Source organism: Daucus carota, chromosome 8 (genome assembly GCF_001625215.2).
Source record: "Daucus carota subsp. sativus chromosome 8, DH1 v3.0, whole genome shotgun sequence".
NCBI classification, from domain to species: domain Eukaryota; kingdom Viridiplantae; phylum Streptophyta; class Magnoliopsida; order Apiales; family Apiaceae; genus Daucus; species Daucus carota.
This window is the reverse complement of record NC_030388.2, coordinates 23,408,730-23,435,100: the sequence shown is the minus strand read 5'-3', so window position 1 is coordinate 23,435,100 and position 26,371 is coordinate 23,408,730. Positions and strand designations below refer to the sequence as shown.

At 32.6% G+C, this 26,371-nt stretch overlaps 3 protein-coding genes across 3 annotated transcripts; 2 read left to right on the top strand and 1 right to left on the bottom strand.

Annotated features, from left to right (window-relative positions):
- Nucleotides 1-711: 711 nt before the first annotated feature.
- Nucleotides 712-3,537, bottom strand: LOC108199528 (ankyrin repeat-containing protein ITN1). Its single transcript, XM_017367369.2, has 5 exons — nucleotides 2,917-3,537; nucleotides 2,454-2,600; nucleotides 2,315-2,365; nucleotides 1,661-2,211; nucleotides 712-1,590 (listed from the first exon to the last, which is right to left on the bottom strand). Exons 1-5 carry the CDS (start codon nucleotides 3,428-3,430, stop codon nucleotides 862-864), a joined length of 1,992 nt encoding a protein of 663 aa, XP_017222858.1. The 5' UTR covers nucleotides 3,431-3,537; the 3' UTR covers nucleotides 712-861.
- Nucleotides 3,538-4,708: 1,171 nt separating this feature from the next.
- Nucleotides 4,709-5,869, top strand: LOC108199530 (citrate-binding protein-like). The gene is made up of 2 exons (XM_064082722.1): nucleotides 4,709-5,106; nucleotides 5,439-5,869. Exons 1-2 carry the CDS (start codon nucleotides 4,825-4,827, stop codon nucleotides 5,823-5,825), a joined length of 669 nt encoding a protein of 222 aa, XP_063938792.1. The 5' UTR covers nucleotides 4,709-4,824; the 3' UTR covers nucleotides 5,826-5,869.
- Nucleotides 5,870-23,547: 17,678 nt separating this feature from the next.
- LOC108199075 (uncharacterized) lies at nucleotides 23,548-25,779 on the top strand. Its single transcript, XM_017366831.2, has 2 exons — nucleotides 23,548-23,636; nucleotides 24,691-25,779. Exon 2 carries the CDS (start codon nucleotides 24,723-24,725, stop codon nucleotides 25,725-25,727), a length of 1,005 nt encoding a protein of 334 aa, XP_017222320.1. The 5' UTR covers nucleotides 23,548-23,636; nucleotides 24,691-24,722; the 3' UTR covers nucleotides 25,728-25,779.
- The last annotated feature ends 592 nt before the right edge of the window (nucleotides 25,780-26,371 follow it).

Below are 26,371 nucleotides of genomic sequence, written 5' to 3'. Positions count from 1 at the left end.
AGATTAACAAATTTTAACACTAGAAATAGTATATGTATAATAAACAATAAACAATATACATGAATGAGTATGAGACTATGAATATGAGTAACTATGGTCTGGTACTCTGGTTAGCATAGTCTATGCAAATTTATAAACGTGTTGTCCAGGGGCCACCCAGATGAGAAAACATGAATGTCCGAGTACTATTTTAACGGAGCTCACGGACGTTATGCTCTAGTACACACATTGCTTCAAATCATTTAGTTCAGGTACACAATATGTTGAATTGATAGTTGAGGTACACGTTATGCACAAAGCAGATAGTTTAGGTACACATTGTGTAGTTAACTCAAAAATTTATCCAACTTTTTGGAGCAGAACTGAATAAACAAAGATGAGATTAAGGGGCCGTTTGGGTTAGCTTAAAAGAAGTGACTTCTTGCTTATAGTAAAGAAGTGGAGTAGAAGTGAGAAGTAAATAAGTTAATAAAGTGTTTGGAAAAGAAGCAGAAGCTGTGAGAGAGAAGCTAGCATTCTCAGCTTCTTAAAAGTGCTTCTGCTTCTCTCAGCCAAACAGGCCCTAAGATCGATCGAAAACTAGTAACGAGGCCTCTGATCTGGGTCAAATTTTTATTCACTACCTCTCCCCACCTTACTTCCTTCCATTTCCTTTTTGATTTTACAAAAAAGAGATTAATAAGTGATTAATCAGGACTTCTAGAATAATGATATTCCAGACTCGAAAACACCTCTAACTCAGCAGTGGAAGTGGTTTTATTACAACACAATTGCGAAATACAAATTTAAGGCACTTAAGTAACGTTAACGGGCACTCAGATATACAGAGAAAGATTTAAGTAGACACTAGATTCTTGAAACTTATTGCTGAACTGACATCACCTGCAAAAACTCAGGAGCTAGAGCCCGAGAAGCTGAAGTTTCTGCTGCAGAGGGGTGTTCATTAGTGCCATCTAAAGACTTGCCACAATTTTTACATTTGATCCGCGGAACATAGGACCACCATTTCTTGATAGTGTACGTACATGTTCCCATCAAAGATAAGTAGAGAGGCAAGTATATGACTGCAAAGACAGTGACTGGGAGAAATGCAACCAAGTATAACGCAATTCTGGTCCATTGTTGGTTGTTTCGTATCATAAGAATGACCGTAGCTGCAAATGCTAGCATCATCATTGACACGGATAGGATTAGGCATGTTATTCCGAGCATTAGCTGTTGAGGAAGAGACCGTTTGAAGTCGTTTAGTCGGAAGGATGAAGTTAGGATTGACAGGAATATGACAACAGATGTTAAGCAGAATGTGAGGGACAGAACGTCGGTGATGGTGAATAACACGAAGAATGGTTGGTTGAGAAGAACTGGAGATCCGTCTTCTTCCTTTGAGCCTCCTGGTATGGTGTAAGCAGCTGCAAAGGCCACGGTGGCAATGAGTACAGCGACAATGGAGCAGTTTTCTGCTGTTCTCTTTAGCCATTCTTGGGATTTTTCACGTAATGGTTCTTTGTTCAGAGCAAATAGCTCCTCTGCTGTTTCTCCATCTTTATTCGTGTGCTTGTGGAAGTGCGGCCTGATGACTTTGCTTATTGTCTTCAAGAAATGAGAAACAATTAGGCTCTTAAACGTACAGAGTATTTGCAATAAGTCTTGATGAATTTACCTCAAACAATAACAGGTCGTCTTGCAATTGGAAAGAAGGGCTGCGCTTTTCAGTTTGCTGCACATCTTCATTAACTATCTTCTTCCCAACCATATGCAGAATAGAGTTCCCTTTTACATCACATTTTCTGATCAACCTTCTCATCGGAACATCCATCTGATGCACCATCTCAAATACCGCCATTTGTCTATACTTGATGGCTATGTGCAAAATACATCTCCCATCTTCATCAATATGCTCAACTGCCTGAGGATGAACCTCCAGGATTCTCTTAACAATTTCAAAGCACCCTGTTTGGGTTGCCAAAAGCAAAGGAGTTTGCTGTTTCTCAGCTCTCTTCTTCTCAAGAGCCTTCTCCTTCTCTGTTTTCTCTCTGCTCTTGGTCTCATTCTCATCAGCATTCTCGGTTTCTCTTTGGTCAACTACAGATTTTGTAATTGTCCAAGAAGTATCTTTTGGTATTAAGATATTCGCAAGCTCTACAACTGCATGGTATGTTTTTCTTTTCCTAACCATTTCGTCCCACCAGGGCACACTGAAAGGTGATGCAACTTTGCGACAAAATACAGCAGGTCATCAGCCAAGTAGAGTTAACTAGTAATGAAACTTAACTACTTGCTACAATTATATAGTATATATATTAAATTAAATTACCTTCATGCAAATAACTGCGATCATCATCAGCAGCACCACTGTTTATAATTCCTGAAACCACCAAATTTGTGTAATTGAGTGAGTTTCTGCTGTGCATTAACCATTTGCAACGAAACAAAAGCATCTAAATAAAACTTACTGGAGTCAATAATTTTCATCAGACATCCTCTACCACGGAACTGGAACGCAGCTGGATTGCAGGCAAGAAGTTGAAGAGCCGTCAGTCCATCACTGTCTATTTTGTCAAATAGATACTCATACTTTTCCGCAATCCAAATTGCCAAATCTGTTTCAATAGTTCCAGGCTGATATCAGTGCGATAATAAATAAACCACTAACAACTATATTTACTTAGGTGGATGATTTTTATTGGTGGAGATATTTGTGCATGCATGGGGGCCATCATTATTAATGACACTGGAGCCAATAGAAATCCGACACCAAACTAAAAAGTGGTTGTTATTCTGTGCTCGTGGGCACAGACTAGAAAATTCAATAAAACTAATGCCTGATATTCAACACCCCCCTAAAACTTTCTGTTTTTACAACTAGCCATTTTTTTTAAAAAAAAAGAGTTAGCACATGGCTGGAGAATTACATACCAAAATGCTCGGCAGCAATGGCTGCATGAAGTATAGTACTGCCATCAAACTTCCTATGAGCCCTCTCTAGTTCCACGTTATCTAAGGTCCGCACCAAACATTCATTGAGAAATTTGAACATCTTCATCTGTCCATAACGTGCTGCACGAAAGAGTGGATTCTCCTTGTTGTTGTTCCTTATGGTTAACAACTCTGGTTGCAATCGCAGCATTATTTCTGCAGCAGGAAATAACTTGTCATATGTGGCCGCCTCATGGAGAATGGTGTTTCCGCCTGAATTCTGGCGGACCATTAAAGCAATGTGCTCGGGAGCCAGAGTGTCGATCAAACTCAGAACTAATTCCAGCTGCATGGAATATAAGGCCAAATGGAGAATTGTGTCGTCGTGTATGGTTACTACGTGAAGTGGACCTTCAGCCACCAAAGGTTCTCGTAGCTTCAGAACTTTTGCGGCATCCTTCTTAATGATTGCATCGTAGAATTGCTGCCAATTGTCCATAGAGGCATCCATCATAAGCTAACTTGTCAGGATTTTTATGATTCATAAAAACAGCTTATATGCAGCAAGAGTGCACATACAAATGCATGTGTTTTGTATCAAACTTACAATATAATCAAGGGATATATTCATTGATTAATGATTTACATGCCAACAAGGGAATGTAGCATTGTGCAGCATGGGACCTATAACAACGTTGTGAATATAATTAAAGTATTTGATTCTTGAAAGTTGAAAGTAAGGACACTGGCTAAGTGTAAAGAGAAACAGGAATCTGGAAAGCAGCACACATGAGAAACACACATTGCTATGTACTCCTAATGTATGATTTTTTATTTTTTTTTATGGGTATGGACAATTGCAGGTATTTAAATACACACATGCCTCTGCTGCATTAGCTCTGAACTCGACTTGCTATAAATAATAAGATCTTAGACCCTCCTCAGTAACATAGCTTGGTGCACGCTCTTTTTTTTCGGGTCAAATATCAAGTAGGTGATTAACTGCGTCCAAAAAACTCAAGTATGTCACTCATTACAAATTTGACTCAAACTGATTATCAATTTGATCATTCCGTTAAAGTTGAAAATTGAAATTTGGTAACATAGGAGGATAGAGCTTGTTTTGGTTTTCAACGTGGTTACTAAAACTTGCTATTTGGCTCACGGAATCATGGTAAAATCTGGCTTTGATTCTCCCTATTTTAGAGGTTTCGAAGAGAAACAGGAATCTGGAAAGCAGCATACATGAGAAACACACTTTGCTATGTACTCCCAAGTAATGGTATTTTATCTATTTATTTATAATGGTCAATTACAGAAATTTAAATAAACACATGCCTCCGCTGCATTAGCTCTGAACTCAGCTTGTTTTGAATAATAATCTCAGGTCCTCCTCTGTAACATAGCCCATTGCACGCTCTCTTTTTCTTCCATTCAGCTGATGTCGAATATTTAAAATGCCATCCTAGACTTCCTATCACTAATTTAATTCCTAGATTGAACGCAAGTCTGATTTTATCGATGGAAGTTAGTAAGGAGAAACCAGAAGTTAAAATTTCAGTAACTGTTATGTCACACTCACAGGGTCGGCCGGCCTAATTTCTGTCTGTTACATCCTCCTTGACTGAATTATACATCACATATCGTATGCTTATTATGGAAAAATGAATTGCAGTATACTTCTATTTTGTTTCTGTGCTTCGCGCTATTTATCATTGGCAAAAGAATCTTACCAACTGTTGATGATAAATTACAAATATACATAGAAGTCCTTCAGCTAAAGTTTAGAAAAAGAAACAACAATGTCCAACTCTCTGTATATTATAAATAGAAGCTGTGCCAGTATACTCCAGTATCCGATCCTAGCAAGTACATCGAGTAGTTTCAAAATTAGTAAGAAGAATAGCAATGAAATCTTTGCGCTATAATCTAATTGTTCTTCTTTTTCTAGGACTTGGTGGATTAATACCACTGTCTGATACTAATTTCCTGTGTGGAGCTGATCCGACTGATGGATTCACTTACGTGCCACTAACCGAAGCTAATTATGTAATCCAGAAACCATACGACATACCAGTTGAACAACGGTACAGTTATGTAAACGGGACTCATAAATTTTGGGTTTATGCTGATGATAAGGCGCATGATCCAGGCAGCCTCACTCAGCCACGCACAGAGCTTCGTGTAACTGTAAGTGCCTTTATCTATTATATTCTGCCGATTCATCCCAAAAAATATGAAGAGAGAAACTGAAGACATATTGTAATTATCTGAGTACATATATTTTTTGCGGAAGTGCATGGAGCTAGGTAATTACAAGTTTGAAAATACTTCATGCACAAAATTGGATATAAAATCATTCACAAAAAATGAGTATGCGTTAAGTTTTGATTGGAATAACCCCCGTATATGCATTACTAACACCAATTAAAACTTCCCACCTCAATTGTCATGTCATTTTGTACCGAATTTTGTATTTTTGTGCATGTAGCACTACTCTTACAAGTTGTCGATTGATGCAGGGGCTTGACTATTCATCTGGAGTCTGGCAATTCGAAGGCCATGCTTTCGTCCCAAACGGAACCTCAGGTCAAACGATAGTTCAAATACATGGTGCAGCTCATGGTAATACAACTATATTACTACGAATTTTCGAGGGAAATATGAGGTATTATAGTAGTGATATAGTGGCTAAGAATCTGTATGATAAATGGTTTAGGCTGAATCTGATCCATGATGTTAATAAAGGCAAGTTAAAGGTTTTCATCGATGGTAAATTCAAGTTTCATATACACGATCAAGGGCCTGGTGACTTGTATTTCAAATGTGGAGTTTATGCTGCTCCGAGAAATATTAGTTATTACATGGAGTCGAGGTGGAGAGACATCAAACTGTACAAAATGTTGTAAAAGGGAGAATCTTTCCATGTAAATCATCGACTGTCGGATGATTTATCATAGTCGTGGTCCAAATGATCTTTGTTGTTCATAGTTTCCTCCTATGGCTATAACAGTTTATATGTTTATTGAGTAGATAATACTGTTGTTCAAATATTGGTCGGAACTTTTGTTGATATGAATATAATTTTAGTTTTTAATTTTGAAATTTATTAAAATAATGAATAAATAATTTGTAATGTTTAATCAAAAATTGGTAAATTTGGTTACTTCAAAATCAAAATGGACATTGTAAGGGGACCGAGAGCATCTCCAAAAGCGTTGGTTATAGTCGTAAGACATTATGTAAAATTTATTGAACCTCTAAGACATTGTGCTTCGATGGTATTGACTATATTAGTCAGCTATAATTTAAAAATAATATATTATTAATATTTAGATTATTATAAATAGAATATATCAGTTTAACATATTAACAAATGATGTGTAATTTATCAAAAGATTTCTTAAATATATTCATCCATAAGAGGTTGGTTATAATTATAAATAAGGAGTGGTTGTGGCTGGAGTGTCAATTTTTGAATAGATTGACTATAATTTTTATTCATGACATATCAACCAAGCTTTTAACAAAGAGGTATTTATGATTGAAGATGCTCTCACGGAGATATTTTTGGGCTCATGGGAATATGGGATGCTCTGAGGGACTGTTGAGAAACTCAAGCGAACTATCCGTTAATCTGATCTTACCTTTTATTAAAAAAAAATTCTTATTTTAGAAAAAATATGTTAATATATAAATTTTATATAAAATAGTTATTTATGCAAATAATGAATGCCAAACACATATTAAATACATGTTACCAAAAACATATTATGTAAATATTAATTCCCCATAACATAAGTTCTTAATTTAATCAATTAAGGCATACCAAATATGCTCCTAACTATAAATAGAAAAACTTACCAATTGCATTTGTTTTCCTTTTAGAATTTTTCTTTTATTGAAAACTTTTCGGACAATACCTAATTTTATTGCCATATATATACATATTTATAAAGACCTAACACGAACCTCAATTTCCTCACAGCAGCTATTATCGAAGAAGAAGTTCCTCGCAGCAGCTCTTATAGTTAACTAAAAAGGTAGCGATCTTCAAACACACACGCTGATTTCTGTGTTTCAATCGTCGAATTTTATACATTATTACTTTGATGCGCATGTTTTTACCTTGTAATAAGATGCTTTGTTTTCACTTTTGTTTCAATGCTATATGAACTGACACAAAATTAATTATTCGAATCCAGGCACATAAGGTTATGAACTATTTTGGACAGCATTGTGCAAATATAAATATTTTAAATCTTATTCGTTGTTACTTTGTTACTGTTATGAGTACAAACTCGCTATCATCTTCTCTTTTCTGTTATGAAAGAAAACTCAGGAACACAACATATGTTAATTCTGGATGATTTTCAATACTGTTAAGTGTTAAGCAGTCTGACCATGCATATGGATTTTTTCTTGACATTACCTAATTATCTTTATTCATATCAGGTTTTCAGCTCTTGGAAGGTAAAAAAAGAAAAGTAAAGCAGCAAGAATGGAAAACAGAGAATTCATCGACATCGACATGCCTGCAATACACAACAGTTTTAGGTTTCACATCATTGAGCATGACCCTATCCTTCTCACCATTAAGCGTACTAATCCTCGCAGGCACACGACAAAAAGTAAGTTCAGGTATTTATCTCATTTTTCATGTAGAGGCTTGCTAGTGGAAGGACTATGTCGCGCATCATCTGTCAGGTCAGCTGATTATTGGTTGCCAGCAACCAAATATCGAATATGTAATCCAACAACGAAGCGTGTACTTGATCTTCCCCTTCCGCATGAGGGAGTCATTGTCATGGGTGTCTTTCTCAATTCGGCTACAAACTCATATAATGTGGTTTCCTTATACTCTGACAGATTAGAACAGAAAGTTAATTTTCAACTTCTTGATCTTGGAGGTCAGAGTACTGATCCATGTCCTGATGAAAATCTCTCTTGGAGAACCCTCGACATTCCAGAATACGACGAGGCCAGTAGACTGCAAGAATATGATGGCAAACGTTGTGTGATGGAAGAAGGTATCTTATTGATGCCTGCTTTACATAAAGTCGAGTCAGGCAACGGTGTGATCCTATGCGTAGATCTGGTCCAGCAGGCATGTACAACTCTTAATGCGCCACACAGCTTAAGTCTTGAGGATAGCGAGATTAATTTACAGCTTTGGCGAGGCAAGCCAGCATTATCGTTTGTTTCAGAAGAAAAGCTAAATGTATGCATATTGGAAGATTACCAGACACAGACGTGGGCTGACACCATTTTAATCCCCTTGCCTAATCTGAATAATGCGATTCCTCGTGTGAAGAAGCAAATTCCTCAGATACATCGAATGGATGAGGAGGATTTCTTATTTTATACTGATGACTTCTATACAAACGGTGTAAAAGGTTATCGTGTTTGCAAAACTGGTTCTGAAGAGCTGATTTTTGCCCCAACCCCTCCTCCAACCAGGGTGCCAGCTACATTGGTTTCTGTCAAGGGTATGCGACCTTTGCATTAGCGTTTCAGCAGTAGTATTTTGATGGTTTCAGAGTTAAATAATTAAAATCGACTCTATTTACATTTATGAATCATTCAAATTTAGTTTTCTTAGTTTAATTTTATGAATGTATTCGATCTCTCACTGAATTTTGTCCTCTCATTAGTACGAGAAGTCTTTTATCCAAGATTTGACATAGTTAAACTTTACGATCGAGAAATATTTGTCAATTCTTTTATCAGTATTCGATCGAGATTTTAATGATTTGTTTATCTATGAATTATAATGGATTATATGTGATTTTGATTTTGTGCGGATTCTTGATAAAATGTCCTAAAATTTATATGGATTTTTTAAGATTTAAGCACAATACTTCAAAATCTCATAGATTTTGATGGGGTTTCAAAAAATTTAAAATACACTAAGAAATATGCCACAAAATCCATCATTTTATGAAATTACTTTTAAACACACATAATGATAAAGAAAAAAACATGTATTTAGATTTAGATTCTGAAAATTTATTTAAAATTTAGAGTTGTGTAGTAAAACTTTAGTGGTTCTACGGTTCTTTCCGGCTCTATATATAAACATATGATAAAATCAAATTAGTTAAATGGAAATGAAATGAAAATCAAGATAAACACCTTATATATGACATTTTTTTATGTGTAGTTTTGCTGCAAAACTTTAAATAATACTAGAAATAAGTAGGGCTGAGCACAGTTCGGTTTGGACGATTATGGAGGTCCAAACCGAACCAACCCAAATTTTCGGTTTCGAAAATTTACAAATCGTACCTAAGCTGATTCTTATAAAAACCAGTCCAAACTGAACCGATTCTTAATAGATTAGTTTGGTTTGGTTTCGGTATAATACAAAAGTATTAAAAAAATTATACATTTTTTATTAAATTAAAATGAACAATTTTAGGTGCTACCATTTTTGCCACCACTTAACAAAACACTTAATAAAAGATAAAGACGAAATTTGTATAACTCTTCAATTAAAATAATGTTAGGTGCTACTTGTTATGAAATAAGAAATTCATTTTATTTTAAAAACTAAACAAATTATTTTATTCAAATGAGAGAAAGAAGAAAGATTGATTATTAACGAAGAGTAAATAAAATAAGGATAGAGAAAAGGGGGGAAATAATTTCTAAACTAAGAAACATTAAAATATTGATCAACATTTGAACACTAAAATACCTAAATTAAATTATAAATATATTAATTATATAATATATATGCTACAGGTTCGGGCTTGATATTTCGGTCAGTTTGAAAGTGAAAACCGAAACCATATCGAAAATTTTCGGTTTTCTAATTACCAAAACCAAAGTCAAACAAAACCATTAAAAAACCGAAATATTCGGTTTGGACTGTTTAGATTGGCTGGTTTGGATCGGTTTCGAATAATTACGCTCAAGCTTAGAAATAAGATTAATGGTTATAAAAATTATTAAGCTAAAGGTACTAAGGTCCCATTTGTTTGGGTCTGAATGATTGCTTAATCAACTTAATTGACCAAATCAGGTGGTTCATCTCATTTGATAATTTATTACTGTTGAGCTGAAACAATAATATACAGCTGACCGATTCCTTCTTAAAATCTTATATTACCCGTTCAGCTGTTAAATGTTGTTCTATAAAATAACCTAAAGCCACTTGCTTTTGTAGTCGTATGTACTGGTATGCAGAAAAGTATTTAATAATCTATAAATTAGTTATTTAACATGTAAAAATTTGCATGAAGCCCTTTAAATTATTCTTTCATTATTATTTATTTAATTATTTGAAAAAGTGTTTTTATAATTTTTGTTTTAAAACTTATATAGTAATTATCGTATCTATTTAATAACACAACAATAATAGTTAAAGGACATTCATATATAAACTCAAAAATATTTACCTATTTAAATTAAGAAAAAACGTCATTCAGACACTTATTATAATTTATAAACCAAACAATATTTATTATTCAACATTCAGATATTTTATTGATTCAGATTATTCATATATTTTAATCAATCAGATCTAACTCATTCAGATTTGCCAAATGACCCCAGTATAATATGACCCGCTATGTATGAGATTGTTTTTAAGAAAATGATATACAAACTATTTAATTTAGTTTAAACGTAACTATACATATGCAAATAACATGCTAAACATATAGCACGCCTCAGAGTTATCGCCATAGGGCCATCATTCTGTCGGTTTTGTACAAAACTGGACTTAAACAAATTGACCGAAAAACAAATTTTTTTTTTTTCCGAACCAAAGTTGTATTATGGACAGAACTTGATCAACCGAAGTTATTCAATCTGATTGCAGTCTAAAAGAGCCAATTGTTTTTCAAACAAAAGATTATATTTGGAAAATGCTAAAAATCATGACTTGTCCAACAAAAACCAATTAGGGGTCGTTTGGCTGGAGGAAGAGTATGGGATTGGAATGAGGAATCGGGTTGAGGTGGTATGGGGTCGAGGTAGCATTTTTAATATCATGTGTTTGGTTAAGTGCTGAAATGAGCATATCTAATTTAAGTATTTTAAGTGATTAATTATAATTAATTTAAAAATATTCTTAAAATAATTTTTTATATATCTTTGAGCATCAACTTCATCTGGTAATATTATTTTGAATTTAATGACATACATAAAAATAAAAATAAAACAAACAAAGTTGATTTCTCAAACTTATGTTTCATACCTACCTCTTCTATTGGTTATGAAAATCTCATATCTTGTACGTTTGAGGTATGAGTTCGAAGGTAAGGAAAATCTAACCAAACATCAAGTATGGATTTGAAATGAACGAAACCCATATTTGATACCAGAGACGTGAACCAAACGACCCCTTAAGCACCATCACATCATCAAGATATATATATTAAATTTACAATTAGATAGATATATATGATATAATAAATATATGATATATATTATTCGTTCTATTTAGTCCAGACAGATATATTTTCTAAAAATTGAATCATACCGATTTCTGTTTCGAGTTATACAGTCCGGATTATATAAAAGATTTTTTTTTAAAGATAGGACTGAACCAGGCCAAAGTTCCATGGTTCAGAGTTTCAGTCCGGACTTGATTTTACTTACTCCTAATCGAAACAACAAAAAACACGGCTTAGAGTATTTTTAGTAGATTAACTATATGATATATTATATTATAATTTGGAGTAATATATTAAAAAATTCCACTTGAGCAGAGTCCTAATCATAAATAAAACATTAAGAATTCACTTTTCGTTCATCGAGAATAGATAATGACTGACACATTTCTCATTTAATTAATTATAAAATATTCACATCCCCGCATACTCTTTCCTACAATTTTTTCTACTACTCCTTTTGGTAACAGATCAACACACTACAGAATCGAACTGGATACATGACTCGGCTTGATGGGCATGGGTGCATCCCCTAGGGAAGGAACTAGGGCGACCAAAAGAAGCTCTGGTTTTGTCAACTTTGCAATAATCCCAAAATTTTAACATAAAATTTTGAAATTTGTTGTTAAAAAAGAAAATAAAGTGTGAAGACAACATTATGGGTTAGACAAAACTTTAGAATTTTGGATGATGAAAAGATCATCTAAAATGTGAACTATAGATTCTCTAGTTTATCTGCTGTCTTTTGTATGGTCATTTGATTGCCTGGGTTCAGACTTTGTCCCTCTAGGCTCTTTGATGTAACCTTTTCCCTATCAATGATATCTTTGCTTTTCTAAAAAATAACGTTATATATGGGTGAGATGTTCATGTTCATCCAAATTTGAAGAATCAATCCAATTGTTGGTGATTTATGTCATGAATTGATAATTGATAATTAGTGGAAAAGTTAACATGTATTCACTATCACATTAGAGTAATTCCAATAATTTATCTAAATATGCTCCTAAATTAACATTTTGGTATTGTATCAAAAAATATCACTCCAACACCATTCTAGTGAATACTACCTGAATCACTAGCGCATTCTCAAATTTCCTAGCCATTACGTATTTTTAGGTAACCTTTAGTCATTACCTATTCATTATTCTTGAATAATAAAATTTATCTTTCTCCTTCTTTCTTTAACTTTCCCATTCTTTTCTACCTTCTTTCCCTCAAATTTATTATTAAAATAATAATAGGAAAAAAAAAATAAGGATCGTTATTGGAGTTGACACTAAAAATACATTCTCTAAATCACTAGAATTTAATAGAACTCATTATTTTATATTATTAATAAAAAATGAGATAGGTAACCTATTAGACTTGCTTTATAAACTATTACGACTTATCTTGATTATTCATACATCTACCGCAACATTTGAGCGAGTTTTTTTTGCTATTAAAATTGTGAAATAATTAAGTGTTTGAAGTCAAATGGAAATGAATTTTTCAGGATTACTTGTTAGTTTATATCGAAAAAGAGATTACAGAGATTATTTCTGTTGAGAATATATTTAACTCAATTTTATTTAATAAAAAAAGATGAACACATTTTAAATAATTAGTATATGTCGATTTTGTCCATTTGATTTTTTTAATACTACTCCCTTTGTTTTGAAATATAAGTCGCTTGACTTTTTTTCACGCATTTTTAAGTCTTTTGACAACATGCTAAAAATTATTATTTTTAAAATTTTTTTTTTGAATAAAAATATATGATTGATATTATTATTGAAAAAAAGAAAATTTCAAAAATAATAATTTTAAATATGCGGTCAAAAAACTTAAAAATACGTGCAGAAAATTCAAACGATCTATATTTCACCGGTACTTTATATGCAGGTCACCCATATTTTAACTTTTGTAAACCCCATCTTTATGGTTGTACGGGTCATCAGCAGTTACTGCGAAGGTCATCATATTTTAAAGAGATGAACACCCCGTTCCAATGCAATCCCATGCCAGTTTGTCCAATTTTTTTGAAAAAATTTCTTGAGAGTTCGTGTTCCTTTCAATGCAAAATTTTTTTGTCAGAAATCTGCTCATATTTATGTAAAAAAGTTTTTCTTGGCTCGTTAAAAATCTATACCCATTTTCATTCAAAACATATTCTCATTTTCTGTGCAGTTAAACTTTGTTGCTGATGGAGTGTGGAATTACTATGCAAAAAAAATTTGTAACATTGTTTTGTCGTTTATTCATTACTATTAAATCTTTTAATCTAGTTCGTAGAGGCTAGAGCTCCATGAGAAATTAGGAGGAAGAATGAAGATCATCTTCAACCTATTCCTTTTCCTGACTAAAAATTTACGCTACGATATCAATAATAAAATTTATAAATAATATGTGTAAATTATTGTAGCGATACGAAATTTTTGTTTATAGTTATAATTCTTGATGCTGTTTATATTTATGGAATATATAGGAGTGTGAAATAACATACCAACCATTATCATATTAAATAATTTATCTTATTATTAATAATTATATTTATATTATTTTAAAAAGATAATCAACCATTATAACTAGCCCATCTTCGTCCATCGAAGTACAATATATTTCAGATTCAACAAATTTTACAGAATTTCTTTTCAGGTCCAATTTAGACAACACAGTGGAGATTTTCTAGCTATAGTAAAATATCGGTATATTAATGACTTAACATTTAAATAGGATTAAAATTTTATATAAATTAAAAGAATACCACTAATTTATAAAGATGTTACGAGGTACATGTTTGAAATATATTCATACCTACTCATTTGTATTCAATTTTCTTACATTACTTAAACACATACTTGAAGATGTTTAAGAAATACTTCCTCCTTCCTAAAAGGAGTCATCGTAAGAAAATATATTGTGGAAGGGAGTCATCGTGATTGTATCAAAATTTTTTATGTATATATAGGCTAAAGCTGATATAAATCAGAAATCAAGTAATAATAGAAGGGCGACCCGGTAATACCATCACACACATGACACATGCATACTCGAGCGAAGAACAAAATAAAATAAGATATTTGAGTCTTGGTCATATCAGACATGACCTGAACCCAACTCGAACCCGATCCGAATCCGCAATCCGACTTACTGAGACAAAATCAGAAAAGTGATTCGAAAATCACCCGTTTGACATGAAATGGACCCGAATGATCTGAAATTAGAATTTCGTTTCTAATAACTTCAATTTTCTGTTTCATTTAATTTTAAATGATTTTAGCTTCATCCGAAATCGACTCGAAATCAATCCGATTAACCGAAATTTTCAGTTTCATTTAATTTTTCATGAACCCCGGTCATTATTATTGTATGGATCACGGTCATTATTATTGTATGGATCATTGTTAGGTACTGATGTACCATGTGGCCATGTACGCACTCCGCAGGTCCGCATGCATTTTCATGCAAAAAATTTGCTTCGGCCTGTTTGGCTCGTTGAGGGTCTATACCATTTTCATGCAAATCAAATTTTGGTTTTCTGTGCTGGTAAACTCTTGTTGGGGGAGCGTGGAGTTTTACCTCGAATTTATAATATCAATTATTATTGCTCGAGATCTAGAGCTTCTAGAACAACAATTTCTTTAAATTAATAAAATGTATGATATAGTATTTGTTTATAATATAGCTATAAAATAATCAGAAATATTTTGAAAATAACAGTAATTTTGTTGTCCATGCATATATATGGGTTGATTTTGATTTTTTATATTATTACTTATATTTTAATATATAGTTTTTTAAGAATATGTTAATATGAATTTGCATGTGTCATAATAAAATTTTGTTTAAAACTATTAATATTTATTTTTAATTTATTGGCTTATACATGTTTATAATATTAGCCATTTAATAAAATATAATATTATTATTAACTAAAACAATAAATAAAATACTAAAAGTTTGAAAATACCTACCCACCAATCAAAATTTTTATATCCATCTATATATAGTATTGGCAACATGCTTCAGTTCATTTCATCTATCTTCCTGCTTCATCCTCATCTATCTTCCTGCTTCCTCTATTATGCATCCCTATCAAAATCATAATGCTCCTCCTAGTTATTCTCCTCCCGTGCATCACCATTACCACTATCACTACAATATTCATATACAACTTATTGGTATAGTGCAACTACCACTTCAAATTATACATGAGCATAGACAACTTCTCTTACAAACAAATTTAGCTGATATACCTCCAGGAAATATGTTTCTCTTTAATCACTTCAATGTTCACCCTCAAGGAAATAACCAAAATGCGGATAATGGCCAAAACAATGAAGATGAAATGAATTATTCTCTACAGTTTTGTCATCACCATTATTATGCTCATTTTCATTATTATCATACTCATGGAAATGAGATGATAGATCTTGCTGCACTTCGAACACAGCCACCGCACCAACATATCGCCTTCCTTGAAGACGGTTTTGAGTTTGATGATAATTATGACCAGATACATTCACATTCTTACATGCATTACAGATTAGAGAATGGCAATTTGATCATCAACACCGATGAAGACGATGACGATGATGATGGAGATGATGACAGTGATGGTGATGATGACGATGACGACGGTGATGATGGCGGTGGTGGTGAGGACTGATTAGGTGGGTGTTGGTGACGGTGGTGAGGAGTGGAGGGGCGGAAGATGATAACAAGAGTCAAGATGACTAACGTACTGTCAAATGATGATGTTATATCACTGGTTGGATGATGCAAGTTAGTATATGTTTCTAGTAGTATATGTTAGAATATATTTAATTATCAGTCTGTACTAGAGTACTAACTGAGTCGGTGAATTTTAATATATGTCTATGATGTTTGCATGTTGTTAATTTCCTATAATTCAAATATCTAAAAATGAATTAATTAGGCGTTGCCATACGGGTAGTTAGATATTTTTTTGACAAATATCTAAATACGAATAGTTAGATATTGATTTTATAAAAAAGCAATTTTGATTATAAGCTTAACTAACAATATAATATTAATTTATATAATACATGAGTCATATGAAATTAAATTATATTTAAATAAAGTCGAATTATATACTTATATATAATAAGCGTAAGGGAGATAATTTGGTCGCATGGTCACATGGTACAAAAGCTTATCATCCGTTAGATCGTATATTGAACAAATAAATACCGTTAGATCAGAACAAGATTAACTTCTAATTCTATAAGGCAACTGATATCTATTTGCATATTTATAATTTCTTTTCTGAATTCAAAACAAAATCTGTCTTTCACATGTTTATAATTTTTTTTAATTTAAAATAAATATTTCCTACCAGCTCCAAAAGCTTATCATCCGTTGGATCGTATATTGAACAAATAAGTACCGTTAGATTAAAACAAAATTAACTTCTAATTCTATAAGGCAACTGATATCTACTTGCATGTTTATAATTCCTTTTCTGAATCCAAAACAAATTATGTCTTTCACATGTTTATGATTTTTTTAATCCAAAATAAATATTTTCTACCAGCTTTAATTGTAGAATCATATAAATCGCACCGTCACAAAATTATTTTTATCTAATATATTTTAAAATTAATAAGCCGGATATTTTAATCCAAAATAAATATTTTTCACCAGTTTTAATTGTAGAACCATATAAATCGCACTATCACAAAATTATTTTTATCTAATATATTATAAAATTAGTAAGCCAAATTTAAATTATATTGTAATAATTCTAATATAAAATACATTTATAAATATAATCTAATGGAAGTTGACGTCACATATTCTACTCAATATATATTAAAATTTGATTAAAAAAATTTAATACTTTGGCATGATACATAAGAGAAAAAGAATGGCTTGATTACAATAGTTTATTTGAAGCCATTAATGACTGTGGCGGTGTATTTTATACAGCATCGCCACTGTCGGATGATCTAACATGTGTAACCATTGTTTTTTTTATAGAAACAAGTCTGAAAAGTAGAACTTATATATTTTTACAATAGTTCTGACTTACAAATAAATCATAATTTCAAATTTTATTTAATTAAAAATTTTAATTTATTATTTATAAATTAAATTCTTTTACACCACTTACAATATATTTAAAAAAATTATAAATAATTAAAAAACTCCCGTGCCTTGCACGGGCTATAAGCTATACATAATAATTAAAGTAAAAACATCCGTGTCCCAAAAGTTAGGTTAGGCTCTAAAAAAGAGTTAAATTAATATAATTTGCACCGGGGAAAAAGACTCATAAAATTAGGCCGTATTTAAAAAATAAAATTAATTAATGTATTTTATGTCATAAGAAAAGGGTTTTGTTATGTAAAATATTAACAATAGTACAACTTTTCTCTTAGTTGGAAAAAATGTATATGTTGACATCTTTAATCTTTTCTCAAGGAAAGTCATTGTATGTGACAAGAAGTCAAGAACGCGGGAGTATAATATGCATGTGAGATGGACGTCAGTTTTACAAAAATATGTACTGTAAATCTGTAATCTGCTGGCGTTGATTACGGAATTCTAAAGCACAGGTGTTACGGCTTATGCCGACGAAAATCTTGTCCATCAATGACAATGCAAAGGTCGGGTCGGTGCTGGTGATCATCGGATTTGTCGGACTACGTGTTACTCGCTTTCTCTCTTTTTAATTTTCACATTTCTATTTTTATTGTTCAAATTAATTAACATTTGATCATAAATTATAAGTCATTTTTTTATTATTTTAAAAAAATGAAAATTACATTTTAATATAGATTAAAAGTTATTTCCGATGATATATATTTTTTTTCCTTTTTCAATTGAAAAAATATTAATAAATTTCAGTCAAACTTTAGTCAATTTATCCAGCATAAAATTAAATTAAGAGTGACAACTAAAAAGGAACGGAGAGCAGATACTTTTCTTTAATAAATCTTTATGTAATACTCTGATCGGAGGAACGCGGGAAGTAATTACATGACGGGGACCTGCAGGATACAAAGGTCGTTTAAAACTATTCTTCTAATTTCTGATTTAAGTTAAGGCGTCCTATGACCATTTCATCCGTCACCGTGCTATCTTTCCATCAACTTATATCCGTCCCAACCATTCTCTCATCAAATTTTCTTCATTTCCGAATCATTAATTTAAATTTATTAATTTTTTAATAAAATCGAGATCTAATTATTGTTGGGAGTGATCTCGTTGCCGAATCCATCCTTTTGGGTTGTTGATTGTCCTAAATTTTTGGATGTATGTTTTAGTATGTTTTGATTTGTTGTTATGTTGCGTTAGCCGTTAAGCATGATATCTGCGGTGTATTGGGAAATATAGACAAACCGCTTCAAATCTAGAATGGTGGTGATAATCGCGATAGCTCATCTCGTATAGAAGGATGATTCTGTTACACATTAACTATGACACAAATATGCAGCATATTTGTGTCATAGTTAATGTGTAACAGAATCATCCTTCTATACAAGGATTGTTCAATACATAGCCATATCTACATCCAACCTCAGTGGGTTTAACGGATGAGTATGAACCGCAGTCTGTTATCGATATTTTATGTGCGCAAGTCAGTTGTGATTCTACTATTTTTAGGGATGTTGGTGTTGACTGAATTTTTCGAGAAACCTTTCTAATCATTTTAATTATCAAGGAATATTTGTACTCTATATATTTAGCAATCTGAAAAGAAAGAGGCTATTAGCTCAGCTCGTTTTTTGTTTCAAAATTTGTCCGTTTAGGGATTTGTCCATTATTTTATTTTTAATAAAATCTTATTGTTCAGTAAAAAAAAAAAGGAGCTAAGACGTCCTGCCACTGGCCTAAACTTCATTTAATAAAGATAACGTGCCCATTTCGTATAATTGTCTAGCCATTTCTTTTTGTCTTTATTTTTATGCCATCTTCAATTTTTTAAATTTCAAAATTTAAAACACTAAACTCTTTTATAATACAAAAATTAGTTATATCCATTTTATATGTTAAATTTTAGTCACCGTCTTTTCTTTTTCCCGGTACTACCTTATATTTTCTTATTAATTTTTATGTCTAACCATTTATTTATAAATAAACTAGCATAAAAGCCCGTGCGAGGCACGGGCCTCTAGTTTCCGTTGTATTTTAAATAATATTTATGTGTCAACTGTTATCATATTATTTCGAGCATAATTATTGTGTTTTATTTTTTGAAAAAATATGTAAATATATATAAAACGTAATGTTTGCAACCTAATAGTATTAATAGTAATAAGCACTACATTTAAAAAAAAAAATATATGGATCAAAAATTACATTTGACCTGATTTTTCTATATTCAAATCATTAGTATAAAGAAGCTATTACCATATTATCAACATGTTCAAAATTATATTTAAAATTAATACTGAAATTTTTAGATTTTCGCGTTGTTTTACATGTATTTCTTCTTTTTTGAACGTACGTTTGTGTAATAGTTAAGTGATACATGATGGGGCAGATCATTAACACATTTTTTTTAGCATATGTTGCACACATTTTGTATAAATAAAAATTGAAGCATATGTTGGAGGTAAAAAGACCGGTACCTTATTTTATTATAAAAGTATCAATTGAACTACTAACCTTATAATTGTACCCATAAAAATTCTGACGCCTTTGATGTGTCTTACCCTTTTAATTTTCATATCAATTATATAGTATTTCAATGTCTTAATTTTTTATTGTTAATTTAAAATATTAGATAATTATTATTTTGATACAGTATGTTATAATATTGTCTCGTTGTAAAATTTTAATTTACATCGTTAGTTTTTTTGAGTTTGTTGATTGAGTCTTGTAATGATTTTTCATGTAATTGTTGTAAACCAGATCTCAAAATGATTTTCTGGAATTTTAAATAGCAAAAAGAGAGTATTTAGTTTAATTAGTCATGTGATTACATTTTTAGCTTTGTGCAAACTCATATTTTTAAATATATATTTTGATGCTCGTATTTTCTTAAGAGTGAGCAACGTAGTATATCATGTTCAGTTGTTAAAGATCAAATCAGGTATTCAATATTCTAGATGATGGAAAAACTATTCTTGATCTAGTCCCATTTAGTCAGATATTAGTTTTCATCATATCGCGTTGGATTATCCGGTTCAGAATTAATTATATTTTGGTTCAGAATTAATTATATTTTTCAGTTTAACTTGTAAATGATCAATTAATTTAATTGTAGTATGAATCATTTTATTTACTTGGTATGTTATATATTGATTGATGGCATATTAATATTACAATTTTAAGACCTTAATTAACATATATAACTTATTTCTCTGTGTTATTTTATTTTAACCAAGTAAAATTTCTAACTCAATTCTTTTTAGTAGGTCTCATAAACGTTTTTTATTATTATTTGGTTGATTTTTAATTAACAATATAGAATTTCTCTAAATTCACCTTATATCGCAAGTTAGAATATTTCAAATTCATATATCATCAAAAATTACATTATTTAGATATATTTTCTAACACTAAATTTGATGTCTTTGTCACTATTCTTATATCTACAATTTTTTTTAAAAATATTTATTTACATGTCTAATTCTGAATTCATAAATAAGAATATTTTTTCGGTTATCTTATTTCGTGTTCTCCAAAATATTGTAATCTCTTTATAAATCACTTATTATAATAAAAAAAAATTAATATGGCATAGTCCATGTTGAAAGTGTATCCATTTTTCCTTTCAAAGTTGCTCACCGAAATCTTAATTTTTGTGTTTATTCCTCACATTCAAGACTTAAAATTTCTATAATATTGTATTGGTACTCATTTAGATTATTAAATTAGATTTAAATTTGTTCATTTCTATTCGAATATAAATTATCTCTATTTTTAGAAATCTAAATCATGGTTCGAACCCGATTATTTAGATTCTTATTCAATTTTAAATTTATCTACGTAAATAATTAACTTATAGATATTAATCTATCATGTAAACAATATATGAGACTTTTTTTTTTTGAAATTGAACAATATATGAGACTTAAGTGAAATAATAACTTAATCTCAAATAAATAGGCTATTGATGAAGAGAATATAAATGCAACTGTCTTAATGTATGTGTTTGATGCATTTCAATAAAAGACTAAATGTTTGTGTAGCTCAAATGGTTTGAGTGGTGTACTTGAATTGGAGATGCCTTGAGTTCGAGTCTTATAATAACATTTTTTTTATATATATGAGAAAGAGTTAGGTTCGGAATTAGGCTCGGGTTCGGAGCTGGGTAATTTATTTGCTCAGGAGGGAGGCTTGACACTAACGAGCTATTATATATATATATAAGTAGATAGGAGGACGAGTATATATATATATATATATATATATATATATATATAGGGTCTTGCTCCAGTACAAACTCCTTACTGTACAAACGTACAAACCAGTGATTATGACAATAATATTTAGTGATTAGCAGATTTTAATTTAACAAATACATACATACATCCATCACCACCGCCACCACAATCACCTCCAATCACCACCACCACGCACGACCACCCCACCCACCACCACCACCCACCACGACTGCCCAGCGCCTCTCTCTCTCTCCACCATCCACCACCAACCACCACTGCCCAACACCTCTCTCTCTCTCTCTTACCCACCACCACCACCACCAACCACCACCACCACCACTACCAGTGGCTCTCTCTCTGTGGTTGTTCGCTCACCGATTAGTGCTATACACACACAAACACACACATTCACCACTTCTTTTCTCATCTCCCTCAATCGTGTGTCTCTCCCTCAATCGTGTTTCTAGCACTGCCCTCGCACCGGCATCGCGACTGCCGTCGGCCGCGCTGCACCACCACTCGGCTATGCCGCCCCATAAGTGCTCCCCTCCCCTTATCTCTCCATCAGACCCCCTTGGTAGATTTAGTGATTCGGTTCAATCATTTAGTGATTCTTTTCAAGTCATTTAGTGATTGTTTGTACGTTTGTACACTAAGGAGTTTGTATTTGAGCATTTGCCTATATATATATATATATAGGGTCTTATTCTACTACAAACTCTCTTATTCTACAAACTAAAAACCACAGCCCAACCCAATCAAATGCCCAACCCAATAGATTCGACATGTCCAGTTTATAAACACTCTGCTCAGATATACACGCTGCTTAGATATACACGCGGAATACATACAAAATAATTAGCACACGCAGCCAAACCATCTCTCTCTTTCGTTGATCGTCTTCTTCGATCTCAAAATCTGCTAATCAAAAGTTTTTCCATGGAGTTATGAGTAATTACTACGTGTTTTGAATAAAATCACTAATTTCTGAAGTGCATATCACTAATTTCTGAAGTGCATATCACTAATTTATGAATCGAAAATCACTAATTTCAGAAGCAAAAATCACTAATTTGTACAGCAAAAATCATCGATTTCTGTAAATATATCACCAAGAATATCAAAATTTTAACAACATTATAATCCATGACAGAGCCTAGTCGTTCACGAGATTGAGAGAGATCTCGTCACTTCTGCCACCAATTTCACCGCCTAACCACCACCACCGACACACAACCATCACTTAAAAGCGCTCTTTTCGATATATTTGCATATTAAGTACCAAATGAAATCACTAGAACAAATAAATCTGGGATCAATAAACACACTTAAACACATACGGACAAACGTATATATACTGTGTGTATATGTAGAGTAAGCTCATCTTCCTCCTTTATTTCTTGACGACATTGTCAAGAATATATTATATCAGCGGTGGCGGGAGATTGGACGGGAGGTTGTGGGCAGAGAAGCTCGATCACGGGTGGGTGGGTGGGTGGGGGTGGGGTGAGAGTTGGTCGGGGAAGATCTGGATGGATGGGGCAGTTGTTGTGCTGTGTTTTATTAATGGCAAGTGTGTGTGGGTGTGTTTTAGTTGAGTGCCTTTAGTAATTAGAAGAGTTTTAATAGTAGTTTTTAGTTTTTATTTTAAGATTGGTTTGTATTTGATCAAATGCCTATATATATATATGTATTAAAAAAATTATAAATACCACTGTTTCCCATAAAATAGTTTCTTATTTTAATCAATTAAGACATACCAATTATGCTCCTAACTACAAATCGGAAACTTACCAATTGCATTTGTTTTCCGTTGCGAATTTTTCTGTATTGAAATTTTTTCGGACAATACCTAATTTTATTGCCATATGTACATATTTATAGAGACCTAACATGAACCTCAATTTCTCTTGTATCAAGTTCCTCACAGCAGCTGTTATCAAAGAAAAAGTTCCTCGCGGCAGCTCTTAAGGTAGAGACCGTCAAACACACGTAGATTTCTGTGTTTCAATCGTCGAATTTTATACATCATAGGGTTTGATGTGCATGTTTTTTACCTTGTAATACATATGCTCTGTTTTTACTTTTGTTTCAGGCATAATTCTCATTCTTAGGGTTCTGTTTTCAATTTTACATGAACTGACCCAAAAATTAAATAGTCGAATCCAGGCGCACACAGTTATTTTAAATCTTATTCGTTGTTGCTTTGCTACTGTCATGAGTACAACACTTTCATGGACTCTATGTCAGAGAGTTGATACTCCAGATTAGTGCTGTAATTCGATCCGGGCAGCTCGCGAGCTCGCCCGGCTCGAACTTTGATGGGTTCGGCTCGGCTCGGCTCGTTTAAAACGAGCTCGAGTCCGGGCAGAGGTTTTGACTCGTTTTGTTAAACGAGCTGGCTCGACTCGGCTCGTGAAAATTAACGAGTCGGATTCGAGTAGCGTTTTAGGCTCGATTTTGTGTTAAATTAAATGAGCTGGCTCGCCCGACTCATTAAAATCGGCTCGTTTAGCTAAATGAGCTAGCTCGACTCGACTCGTGAAAATAAACGAGTCGAGTTCGGGCAAAATAAAATCGGCTCGTTTAGCTAAATAAGCTCGTTTTCTTAAACGAGCCGGCTTGGCTCGACTAAATAAAATTCGGCTCGAAACTCGGCTCGCACGGACCGAATAAAAGCCCTACTCCAGATCATACAATTCAAAGTTTGTTTGTGTTCCAAAGTTTAAGAAAAAAAATGGAAGATTGGTGATTTTCTCTTTTCTCTGTTTCTTTCCCAAAGTGAGGAGAAATTTTTTGGAAAAATATACAAGAGATCTTTTCAAATCTTCAAGTTTCTTGTTAACGATTTTAAATCGTTCACTTTCTTTTCTTTATTGTCGTAGAAAAAACTCAGAAACGCAACATTAAGGTTGATTCTGTATGAAGTTAAATTTCAATGCTTTTAAGCACTCTGACCTACCGTAGTTTTCTGCAGTGATGGATTTTTTTTTTTAAAGTTACCTATCTTGCTTTGTTCATATCAGGTTTTCAGCTATTGGAAGGTAAAGCAGCAAGAATGGAAAACAGAGAATTCATAGACATGCCTGCAATACATGACAGTATTAGGTTTCACATCATTGAGCATGACCCTATCCTTCTCACCATTAAGCGTACTAATCCTCGCAGGCACACGACAAAAAGTAGGTTCAGGTATTTATCTCATTTTTCATGTAGAGGCTTGCTAGTGGAAGGACTATGCCGCGCATCATCTGTCAGGTCAGATGATTATTGGTTGCCCGCAACCAAATATCGGATATGTAATCCAGCAACAAAGCGTGTACTTGATCTTCCCCTTCCGCATGAGGGAGTCATTGTCATGCATGTCTTTCTCAATTCCGCTACAAACTCATATAATGTGGTTTCCTTATACTCTCACAGATTAGAACAGAAAGTTAATTTTCAACTTCTTGATCTTGGAGGTCAGAGTACTGATCCATGTCCTGATGAAAATCTCTCTTGGAGAACTCTCGACATTCCAGAATACGACGAGGCCAGTAGACTGCAAGAATATGATGGCAAACGTTGTGTCATGGAAGAAGCTGGTATCTTATTGATGCCTGCTTTACATAAAGTCGAGTCAGGCAACGCTGTGATCCTATGCGTGGATCTAGTCCAGCAGGCATGCACAACTCTTAATGCGCCAGACAGCTTAAGTCTTGAGGATCGCGAGATTAATTTACAGCTTTGGCGAGGCAAGCCAGCATTATCGTTTGTTTCAGAAGAAAAGCTAAATGTATGCATATTGGAAGATTACCAGACACAGACGTGGGCTGATACCATCTTAATTCCCTTGCCTAATCTGAATAATGCGATTCCTCGCGTGAAGAAGCAGATTCCTCAGATACATCGAATGGATGAGGAGGATTTCTTATTCTATACTGATGACTTCTATACAAACGGTGTAAAAGGTTATCGTGTTTGCAAAACTGGTTCCGAAGAGCTGATTTTTGCCTCAACCTCTCCTCCAACCAGGGTGCCAGCTACATTGGTTTCTGTCAAGGGTATGCGACCATTGCAATAGCGTTTCAGCAGTAGTATTTTGATGGTTTCAGAGTTAAATAATTAAAATCGACTCTATTTACATTTATGAATCATTCAAATTTAGTTTTCTTAGTTAAATTTTATGAATGTATTCGATCTCTCACTGAATTTTGTCCTCTCATTAGTACGAGAAGTCTTTTATCCAAGATTTGACATAGTTAAACTTTACGATCGAGAAATATTTGTCAATTCTTTTATCAGTATTCGATCGAGATTTTAATGATTTGTTTATCTATGAATTATAATGGATTATATGTGATTTTGATTTTGTGCGGATTCTTGATAAAATGTCCTAAAATTTATATGGATTTTTTAAGATTTAAGCACAATACTTCAAAATCTCATAGATTTTGATGGGGTTTCAAAAAATTTAAAATACACTAAGAAATATGCCACAAAATCCATCATTTTATGAAATTACTTTTAAACACACATAATGATAAAGAAATAAACATGTATTTAGATTTAGATTCTGAAAATCTATTTAAAATTTAGAGTTGTGTAGTAAAACTTTAGTGGTTCTACGATTCTTTCTTGAGTGCGGCTCTATATATAAACATATGATAAAATCAAATTAGTTAAATGGAAATGAAATGAAAATCAAGATAAACACCTTATATATGA

Excerpts from the sequence above, each read along its gene's own strand:
- LOC108199075 (XM_017366831.2), top strand. The coding sequence starts at position 24,723 with ATGGAAAACAGAGAATTCATAGACATGCCTGCAATACATGACAGTATT.
- LOC108199530 (XM_064082722.1), top strand. The coding sequence starts at position 4,825 with ATGAAATCTTTGCGCTATAATCTAATTGTTCTTCTTTTTCTAGGACTT. Across the intron at positions 5,107-5,438 it reads GCACAGAGCTTCGTGTAACT|GGGCTTGACTATTCATCTGG; the intron begins GTAAGTGCCTTT and ends CGATTGATGCAG.
- LOC108199528 (XM_017367369.2), bottom strand. The coding sequence starts at position 3,430 with ATGATGGATGCCTCTATGGACAATTGGCAGCAATTCTACGATGCAATC. Across the intron at positions 2,601-2,916 it reads CATTGCTGCCGAGCATTTTG|ATTTGGCAATTTGGATTGCG; the intron begins GTATGTAATTCT and ends CTATTGAAACAG. Across the intron at positions 2,366-2,453 it reads GATGAAAATTATTGACTCCA|GAATTATAAACAGTGGTGCT; the intron begins GTAAGTTTTATT and ends TGGTGGTTTCAG.